Here is a 10,545-nt window from a genome sequence, read left to right as displayed (position 1 = left end):
AGAGATTTCTTGTGTTTCCCAACCTAGTTGGAAAGATAAAACGTTAAAAGTATGCAGAGCCAGAACAGTGATAGTTTTTCCATCCAGTATAATTGTTCAGACCCTTGGTTGCAGTTGACAGATCCCCAACTCAGGCAAATTTAAATAGTGAAGAAAGTTGTTAGTCCACATAGCTGGGAAGAATGCTAGGTCACAGCATCACAGAAATGAGGACCTTGGGAACTAGAATTGGAGTCTCATTGCTTTTAGGCTTATCTTTGCCCATTTTCTCTATCTGGCTTCATTCTGCAGACAGGTCTTCTTTATATGGCCAAGAAGATGGCCATTCACAGTCCAGCTTCATATACTCCCAGTTCATGAAAACAGCTTTTTTCCCTACAACCCATACATTTATAACACGTAAGGAAAGAAATACTTATTTTCTCTGGTTGTTAACCCCCTCTTTCTGGGACATAGGGTATTAAAATTGGTCATCTTTGTGCCCAAGGGAATGAATACTGGGTGCTAACAGTGCCACCTTCTACTAGAACCACTTGGACAGCTGAGGAGTGGGTTGTCAGAAGAAAGGATGGTAGTCAGGAAAAAACAGCTTATGTACCCTGCAAGAAGTGACTATATTTTGTATCTAGGAGCTGGATTAGCAGCATTGACATTACCTGGGAACCCATTAGGAATCAGAACCTCAGGTTCCAGCCTCCAAATCAGATTCTGCATTTTAAGAAGATCCTGGGGCAATTCATAAACACACACGCACACATAGAGTTTGAGAAGCACTTTAAGGGCTAATAATTACATGATGTTAACTACTTTGGGTGGAAACTGTCACCAAAAATTTTTCCATATAAACAAGTATAAACAGTATTTCCATATAAACAAGTTCCAGATGAGCAACTTTCCATAACATAGTGCTATAGAGAGAGGCCTAGGAATGGTCAAGACAGGTTTTTATGAAGAAGGATAGCCTTGACCTAGGTGGAAGGGATGTCTGTGCCTATTTGCAGTGAAAAGCCCATATGGCTTGAATAATAAATCCTTAAGGAGGGTCATAGTTCAATGTATGAAGGATGACCTCATGCTTTGCTAATGTGATTGGTCTTCCATTGCCTGTAGGGTCAAGTTTATTGAAAGATTGGAAACAAGTAACCTGACCTGTATTGTAGTTAAAAGGAAAAAAGGAAAGAAAGAAAGAAAGAAAGAAAAAGAGAAGAAAAGAGACAGACAGACTCATCAGGTTATATAGAAGAGGCCAAAGGGAAAAAAGTCAATTAGGAAGCTATTATAATCATTTCAGGCAAGAAAAAAAATTGAATTAAAGTAGTCACAACTATAGAGAAAAAATGTCTATGAAGAATATTATGGAGGAAGAATTGACAGGTTTGTGAGAGGTAAGAAATGGGAGATAGTTGTGACAATGTGAAAACATAGGGCATATATGGGGTTTTAGGAGATAGTTGAGTCATTTGGACTGTTAAGTTAGAGAACACCACAAATAAGGGTGTCCAAAAGGCACTGAATATGTAGCAGAGTTCTGGATAAAGCTCACAGCTGGGAATCATAAAGGCATATTCCCATTTGGTAAATAAAAAAAAATGCTTTTATTTTATTCTATTTGATTTATAGATACTATTGGCACATGAAGTTGAACATGGCAGAAGAAGAGGACTATATGTCTGATTCTTTCATTAATGTCCAGTAAGTAAATGTGCACACCTAGTGTCATGAGACATGTAGACTGTGAAGCAGGTCACTGATTTTATTTTTATTTTTATTTTTGTGGTACTGGGGATCGAACTGTGGGCTTTTTGCTTGTAAGGCAAGCACTCTACCAACTGAGCTAACTTCCCAGCCCAGGTCACTGATTTTAAAGGTGAGGTTGGAAAGTCATTCTTGCTGCTTAATGGAAACACTTCATACAAAGATATTTGTATCCCTTTCCTCCCTTTTAATGGTAATCATTGTACTTCTTTCCTTTATTCTTGAATGGCCCTCTTCTAAGGAAATAAACTCCTTTTCCTTTATTGCATCTTATTGTCTCTTCTAGCTTCTATTTGGCCTTGTTCTTTATAATTGCTAACCCCTACAAAAATTCATGTTTACTGTTACTAATTTCTTAAACTCTATACTTTCTTTAATTTTCTACCATATGTAACCACCCTTCATCATTTCTATTAAAATAGCTTTTCTTAGACATCTCTGATTATGTTCTAATGCCAGTGATAACAAAGATGATCATAGAGGCCATACTAAAATACTGAAATATTAACGAGTGTCAGGTGAGTAAAGGGCAAAGTTATGAAAAAAAATCATCTAAAATAATTTCCTTTATTGTTCAGAGAAGATATCAGACCAGGATTGCCCATGCTGAGGCAAATCCGAGAAGCCCGTCGAAAAGAAGAAAAGCAACAAGAAGCTAATTTGAAAAATAGGCAAAAGAGTTTAAAGGAAGAAGAACAAGAAAGACGTGACATTGGGTTGAAGAATGCACTAGGCTCAGAAAACAAAGGGTTTGCTTTGCTCCAAAAGATGGGATATAAAAGTGGTCAGGCTCTTGGAAAGACTGGTAAGTCACTTTCAGAAATAGATATTCCTAACCTCCCAATCATGATGTATTTATGAAGAACAGAGATGACACTTTAATATTTATCCACCTATAAAAAAATTAGAACAACTTAAGCTTTTTAGTTTCTTATGTGCTAACAATCCTATAGAGAACTTTTATCTTCCTGTGTCCATTTTTAATAATACACATGCTATCAAGAACTGCTTATCAGTTCAGTGCAACCATGAAGGCACTAGCAACTGGTGTGGACGTGGCTTACAACAGAGGCAGCAAAGAATGGTGACCCATGATGGGTTGAGAAGTGCAGTGGCCAAAGGACTGTGAAAAGAACTGGGGAGGATGGCAAGGCTCTGCAACTAAGGCAACTGAGTGCCCATTGGATTGGAGAAGTCCCAGTGTCTCTTCTCTTTAGGAAGTGAAACTGATTATTAAGATGTAGAGGCTTTATATTTGGAGTAACTTCCATATGCTGTTTTTCTTTTCTTCCCTCCTTTACTGTAATTGCTTTGCAATTGCAAGGCTTTGCTTTCTCTTAAGGCCGTCACTGATTGGGACTCATAATATCAGTAATGTTACTTCTTAAAGTAGTGTAAGAGGCTGTGAATTGCTGGGTGCAATGGCATGCACCTACAATCCCAGTGACTCAGGATACTAAGACAGGAGGATTACATGTTTGAAGCCTGTCTTAGTAATTTAGTGATACCCTCAACAACTTAGAGTGTATCTCAAAGTAAAAAAGGGTTAGGAGTGTAGTTACTGGTAAAGCATCCCTGAGTTCAGTCCTTAGCAGCAGAGGCTGGGTGTGGGGGCACTGTGAATCTGCCTTAATGACTAAGTGTTCAAAGGCAAGGGAGGTAAATGATTATATAGAGAGTATGGATTTCAGATTTCAGTTTTTAATATCACTGAAACTGAGGGGATACGTGTAGAACCTTATAAAGTGGTATCCTATACTGGCTTGAAGTTTGAGGCAAAATTTCTAAAGTGTTTGTGTTTTGTTCTCTTTTTTTAGGTGATGGTATTGTTGAACCAATTCCTCTCAATGTCAAAACAGGTATATTTGAGCATATTTACCAGTAGTAATAACTTATGCATAGGTTAACCACAGATATTTGCTTAATACTTTTTTTACAATGGTACCATTATAGTTCTTACTGCAGGAAGCCATTAGAAAAAATGTTCATTAGTTATATACCTTTTAGAAGATTGTGTCTTCTAGAAAAAAAAAATAATTAAAATTAAGACTTAGTGAAATGAAAGTGAATTTTAGTGAGTAAAAATAAAATTTAAATCATAAAAATGTGGGGAAAATCATAACCTTTTAAAGCATAATACTGTTTTTGTCAGTTGAAATGTATTAAAAGTGTTCTGAGATGGATTTATCCATGGAATGTTTTACCTAATATTTTGGACAAACTAAAAAAAATACATATATATCTTATTTATCATACTCACATGAAAGTATGACAGTTGATACTGTTACCCTGATTTTTAAAAATGTGTATGGTTTTACTCTCTGAGAAGAAGATTAAAAAAAAAAAAAAAAACCCCAGTGTTTTCTTCCTGTCATTCCAGTGAAATGAAGTGGGGTGATTATACAGAAATGAGAATTGTATTTAATTTGTAAGTATTTAAATTGTCATGTTTTGAAGTAAAGAATCAGTAAGTTCCTCATCAGAATTTTGTGTTTGGGGCTGGGTTATGACTCAGTGGTAGAGCGCTTCCCTAGCACATGTGAGGCACTGGGTTCAATTCTCAGCACCACAGAAATAAATGAATAAAATAAAGGTCTATTAACATCTAAAAAATATTTTTTTTAAATTAAAAAAAAATTTGTATTTGAACAGGGAAAAGTGGCATTGGTCATGAAGCATTATTAAAACGGAAAGCAGAGGAAAAATTAGAAAGTTACAGAAGAAAGATTCACATGAAAAATCAAGCTGAAGAAAAAGCTGCAGAACAATTTAGGTAAAACTTTGCATTGGGACAGGTTTTGGTTTCAAATCCTCTTTATCATAGTATGTCTTCTGGTACTTGGGAATATAAAATGATTAAAGAGAATACTGACATTACTTTATACTTTTTTCTTTCAATTAGAATGCGACTTAAAAATAAGCAAGATGAAATGAAGCTAGAAGGAGACCTTAAAAGAAGCCAGAGAGCCTGTCAACAGTTGGATACCCAGAAGGTAAACTGTTACTTGCTTTCAGTCTTGTACAGTGTCTTGGCACCCAGTATGATTTGCCACATTTTTACTTAAGAAAAAAGAACTCTAAGCCCGGTTTATCTAACTTTTTGTTCATTAAAACTTTCATGTACTGTGCATTCTTGATCTGTGATAGAATAATGGCTTATTTACTGTAGGAACCCGAGTTATTTGGATTATCCAAAAAGAGATTGAAAAAACAACTATTCTTTGCTGATTTGAATTTTGAATACTTAGGACTAGAATGTGTGGAAATTCTGTTCTCCAGGTTTGATTAACCAAAATAGTCTATTTTCAGTCCCTATTCAGTACCTTATATGTCTATAGTAAAATGAAACTAGAATGCTATTTCAGATTTGAAGGATTTTTTTAAAAAATGCTTTGTTTTTGTCTTAGTAGTTCAAGTACCATCAAAATAAAACTTAAAGTCTCAAAAATGTTGGCAAAACTTCTTACATATATAAATAGGTTACTGGTAGAGTTTTTTATTTGCTGTGTTTCCATAGGACTTTATTTTTAAATATATTATCTGACACCTAAGGTTTTCTAGCTTATATGTATTATTTTATACCTGAGATTATCTTTCCTGCTAGACTGTCAGTAACAACTTTGAGACCACATTCTAAATGGACTTTGCATCCCCTTCGTTTATGCTATAGTACTTTACTCTTAAAACAGCATGCAGTAAATATCTATTGACAGAACAAATTCATATTGACCTGAACATACTTGTAATACTCTTATGCTTAGCTTTGCTTCATGAGAATAATTTTTGCATTTCCAGAATATTCAGGTTCCCAGAGAGGCATGGTACTGGTTGAGGCCAGAAGAGGAGACCGAAGAGGAAGAGGAAGAAAAAGAACAGGATGAAGATGAATATGAGAGTGAAGATTTAACTGTATGTTTGGTGCCATTTGCTTGATAGCAGGGTGTCTCAGCCTTAACACTATCAACACTGGGTAGTTCTTTATTGTGGGCAGCTATCCTGTGCACTGCAAGATGTTTAGCAGAATCTCCAGCCTCTACATGTCAATTGCCCTTCCCCTTATAACAATACAAAACATCTCCAGGCATTGCTAAATATTTGCTGAGGGAAAAAATAATCCATGTTTGATAACTCCTGCTCTACAGGATTGTTTTATTAATCCCAAATCAAAATTTTATATGATTTTTCCATTAAGCTTCAATTTGCCCTCTCACCTCAGCTTCAGTTTGGATGAAGGATTTGCTGCAAACATAAATTCATTTAGGCTTGTTTCCCATTAAATTGTGGGAATGATTTAATGTGTCCCTCCTTCCCTTACCAGTAAACAAAGCAAAACAGAAAATACAATCAAAAGGAAGTGGAGATTATTCAGGAAAGGAAAATAACTTCAGTGGTTGTTTATATGTAAGAATTTTGTAGAGCCCACCATGGTGGCACTCATCTGTAATCCCAGCTTCTCAGGAGGCTGAGGCAGGAAGATCACAAGTTCAAGGCCTGCATGGGCAACTTATTGAGGCCCTGTCTCAAAATTAAAAATAAAAAGGTTGGGGGATGTAGCTCAGTGGTAGAACTCCCTGGTTCAATCCCTAACACCCAGGGGAAAACAAGAATTTTGTAGAGTGCATTCTCTACAAAAGCCTCTGACTACTTTGCTGGGAGACTACTGATGAGAAATTTTTTTTTAAACATTTTTTTAGTTGTCAGTGAATTTTTATTTTATTTTATTTATTTATATGTGGTGCTGAGTACTGAACTCAGGGCCTCACACATGCCAGGCAAGTGCTCTACCACTGAACCACAACTCCAGCCCTGATGAGAACTTTTATGGCAAAAGCAGGCTGTCTTACCTTCACCTGTCAGTTGAGGGGTGAGATAGATGCTTTGAAACTAGCAGTGGGTTTTAAGGATGCCAACTATCATAGAGCTGGTCAAAAACTATTTCTTACATGCTAATCAGTGGTCTCTATTGTGTCTGGCAGAGTTGTGAAAATCTCAGGTGGTTGGTAAACTGGAACATGTTCAAATATATTATGTCTGCCTATGGCACCGCTAATAACTATTGAAAAGTATAGCACATCTATTGCCTGAAGCTAATGAAACATAATGTAAGACCTAGAAAAACAAAATTCTTTTCAATATGAAATAGTTATGTACTTGTGTCCTATATTTAGGTACTAGAAAAATTACAAATACTGACTCATTATTTAAGAGAAGAACATCTATATTGCATCTGGTGTGGAACAGCCTATGAAGGTAAAAGGATACTTTTTAAAAATATTGACTATCATTGCTCTTTGATTTTAGTAAAAGTCACATCCCACAGGCAATGAAAATTTCTTATTCCATTCAAATAAAAAGGTGAAGCCAGCGTTTTAAAGAAATAGTGACTATAGAAATAATTGATGCCTTATTAGAATTTGTTTTAGCTTTAACTGAATGTGCAGGAGGGAATTTTTCAGTGTTTTGTTTAAAAAAATATAACTTAAGGATGATGAATTTTTTTTCATGCTTTATTTTTAAAGACTCATTCTTTAGCTACAGATGTTTGAAAGATATTTATATTAAATTTTTCAACTTATTTTATGTTGTTAGGTAGAAGATTTTCCCTGAACCATAAAAATCAGATTGTTGAAATCCACCCCTTTTGTTTTTTTCATTATGAGGGGGAGAAACATGTCTAGCTTCCCCATGTGCCCAAGTTGATATGGATTATTGTTTTTAAATTTTCCTTGTTTGTTTAGCACAGTAAATAGCAAACATAGCTGATCAAAAGTAATTGCTATATTGAAATTATTTTCTAACATCCTATAAAAGTGACATTAATCTATTATTCTCTCACATACATTACAGATAAAGAAGACTTGTCTTCAAATTGCCCAGGACCAACTTCTGCAGATCATGACTAAGATTATCCCCAATAAAGTGGAAACCGTTTATACCAGCAAGAAAAAGGCCTTTATTTAATGCTTTATTCTTTTGTGCTTTAGAAGTTCTTTGTACTTTAGAATATAATTGTTCACTGACTTGAAAAAAATAATGCAATGCTTCTTCAGAACATAAGAATCTTACATTTGGACAATTACAATTTATGGCTGTATTGTGATGCTTGTGGCATTTAAGGACACTGACAGATAATTCTCTTAATCCCCTATTCACTTTGGAACAAACTGAGAACTAAGACACAAGAGTCAGAGGGAGACCAAAATGTCAGCTTTATCGACAATGAAACCGAAATAGAGGTTATGGTTGGCTTTTTCTCTAATGAGACTCCCTAATATTTACTCCTTGATAGGAGAAAACTGCAGTCCTCTTCTTTGTAGGGACAGAGTGCACTTTGTGTTCTTTGACCAGTTGGTTCCAAGAGTAGGGACCAACATGCTTAGTTCTTTATCCCAGTATCACCTGTCAGATAAGACACTTCTTTTGTGAGAAGGGATGAACAAGGAAAAGTTTTCTTCCCCAAACGAGGAGGAGGAGGAGGAGGGGGAGGAGGAGATCACAGGAGTGCTCCATTAGCGCTACTAAATTCTGATAAGTATTGGAGACAGAGTAATTTTGTTATTTCTGGTTCAATTGTGAGTTTTCATGGCAGTGTATATGCATTACAAGTGATCTATTGCAAGTGTTACCTAAAGAAACTTAAGAATTGGCAAGAACCTTAAATTGCATGTGTTCTAAGTACACCGAATTTGGAAACTCCTTGGCAACATTCCCAGCAGGTAGTAATCCAACCTCTACCTTTATTCTTCCAGCTCTAGAGTACTCACTGCTTAAAAACCATTCCATTTCTAGATAGACTGTAAATTATTTTTAAAGTTAATTTTCTCTCTTAAAATCTGCCTCCCTGTAAATTAATTGAATATAGATAAGGACATATCATGTGGCATAGCTTTAGAGAGCTCCATTGAGGACAGGCATAAAAATCATAAACATTTGGAGGTTTCAAGATGGCGGCCTAGAGGGTGGCTGCATTTCATGTTGCTCCAGGACTCAGGATTCAAAAGAGGAGATATTGAGACACTTGGGACCAACTCAAAGCAGCCGGGTGACTCTCACCCGTTGGGAAGGCGTCCCGGATGGGACGGTGGTCCCGGAACGCAGGGAACTTTGTGAAGTAGAGCTGCCGGCGAGACGCCCCTCCCCCCACTGGAGCAGTGAACTCGGACAACTGGGAGCCCCGTAAAGGAGGCCGCTCAGCACAGCGCTGGGTCTCGGAGCAACCACTGGGGCTCCAGCGGCTGCCCAGGGGAGGAGTGGCGAGGAGAGCTGTGTAGACTCAGGACACCGGGGCCTGCCCTGAGGACCAGGAGGAGGAGCGTGGCCGCTTGGATTCGGAGTGACTGCACCAGAGCTACAGGCGGTTGCCAGAGGAGACCGCTTCTGAACACCGGGGCCTGCCCTGAGGACGAAGAGGAGGAGGAGCATGGCCGCTTGGATTCAGAGTGGCTATACCAGAGCTACAGGTGGTTGCCAGAGGAGGGGCTGCGTGGCGAGCTGTTTGGACTCAGACCACTTCTGAACCCCGGGGCCTCTCCGGAGGAGTAAGAGGAGGAGGAGGAGGAGCGCGGCGGGTCGTTTGGACTCGCAGTGACTGCATTAGCGCTCCAGGCGGCTGCTCAGAGGAGAAGGCGAGTGGTGAGTTGTTTGGACTTAAAGTGACAGCGCCTGAACACAGGGGGGCTGCCTGGAGGGGAAGCGCGGTGGGTCGCTTGGTCTCAAGTGGCCGCACCAGAGCTCCGGCTGGTTGCCCAGAGGATGCGTGCAGCGGGTCACGTGGATTCAGAGCCACTCAGAGCGACCGCTCCTGAACACCCGGGGGGTTATTTGGAGGAGGAGGAGGAACAGGGAGGGTCACTTCCACTCGGAGTGATTGATTGCCCAGAGCTACGGGTGGTTGGTGGGAGGAGGAGGCACGCAGTGAGTTTCTTGGACTCCTAGTGACCGCACCAGAATACTGGGCGGCTGTCTGGAGGAAGAGGCATGTGGCGGGTCTCTGGGTCTCAGAGCGATTGTACGGGGCCCCAGGTGGCTGCTCAAAGGAGGGGCCGCATAGCCAGGCGATTAGAAGCAGAGCAGGGTCCCAGAATCAGGAGGCTTCTGGGTGGAAGAGCCGCACAGAGACAGGCTTAGGGGCGGAGCGAAGGTTCCAGGACTGCGGGCAGATTCTCTGAGGAGGGGCAGCCTAAGGAGATTCATCTGCGAAAGGTGAGGCTCCCAGGCCCAGGAGGTAGGGCCGGGCCCCTGGGAACTTTGCAGAGGAAGGCAGCCCAGCCCAGGCGGTAGCTGTAAATTGAGGGGAACCTCTAGGAGGGAATTGACCAGCGACACCTCCCCACCGGGTGAGTCTTCCCAGCCGGGTGAGGTTTCCCCACAAGGACGGTAAAACCAGAGACTCAGGCCCAAACAGGACTTGCCTCAGCCCGCAGCCTAGCTCCCCTTTGGATGACCACTGGTCAACAAGTGGAGGCACCTCTGCCCACTAGCAGGGATTATACCCCACCTGAAGGCCACCACTCCTAGAGAGGCAGCTTCCTTGTGGAGCACCGCATTATCAACTTCCTCCAAGACTTCAGCCTACTGAAGGCTAAGGGAAGATATATATAGAAATCTTCAGGGACATTGTAAGTCAATAGAGGAAATCTGCAATATCTCAGCGGTCCGCTGATACCTGAACAATATGAGAAAACAAGGAAAGAAAATGCTGCAAACAAATCTAGATGTTACATCAATAAAACCCAATGACAGCATGGCAGAAGAAATGACAGAAAAGGAGTTCAGAATGTTCATAATTAA

The 10,545-nt window shown here is 39.6% G+C and overlaps 1 protein-coding gene across 1 annotated transcript; it reads left to right on the top strand.

Annotated features, from left to right (window-relative positions):
• Window positions 1–1,617: 1,617 nt before the first annotated feature.
• Window positions 1,618–8,687, top strand: GPATCH11 (G-patch domain containing 11). The gene is made up of 8 exons (XM_079110502.1): window positions 1,618–1,692; window positions 2,334–2,560; window positions 3,573–3,614; window positions 4,408–4,528; window positions 4,658–4,748; window positions 5,551–5,664; window positions 6,924–7,005; window positions 7,603–8,687. Exons 1-8 carry the CDS (start codon window positions 1,634–1,636, stop codon window positions 7,656–7,658), a joined length of 792 nt encoding a protein of 263 aa, XP_078966628.1. The 5' UTR covers window positions 1,618–1,633; the 3' UTR covers window positions 7,659–8,687.
• Window positions 8,688–10,545: the final 1,858 nt, after the last annotated feature.

Source organism: Sciurus vulgaris (genome assembly GCF_902686455.1).
Source record: "Sciurus vulgaris genome assembly, chromosome: 14".
In the NCBI taxonomy this organism is placed as follows: domain Eukaryota; kingdom Metazoa; phylum Chordata; class Mammalia; order Rodentia; family Sciuridae; genus Sciurus; species Sciurus vulgaris.
The sequence above is the reverse complement of the archived record's forward strand: the minus strand, read 5'-3'. Positions and strand labels throughout refer to the sequence as shown.

Bases quoted from the DNA above. Each gene is read 5' to 3' on its own strand.
- GPATCH11 (XM_079110502.1), top strand. From the start codon at position 1,634: ATGAAGTTGAACATGGCAGAAGAAGAGGACTATATGTCTGATTCTTTC. The intron at 3,615-4,407 runs GTATATTTGAGC...GTATTTGAACAG, and splicing joins TCCTCTCAATGTCAAAACAG to GGAAAAGTGGCATTGGTCAT. The intron at 4,529-4,657 runs GTAAAACTTTGC...TCTTTCAATTAG, and splicing joins AAAGCTGCAGAACAATTTAG to AATGCGACTTAAAAATAAGC.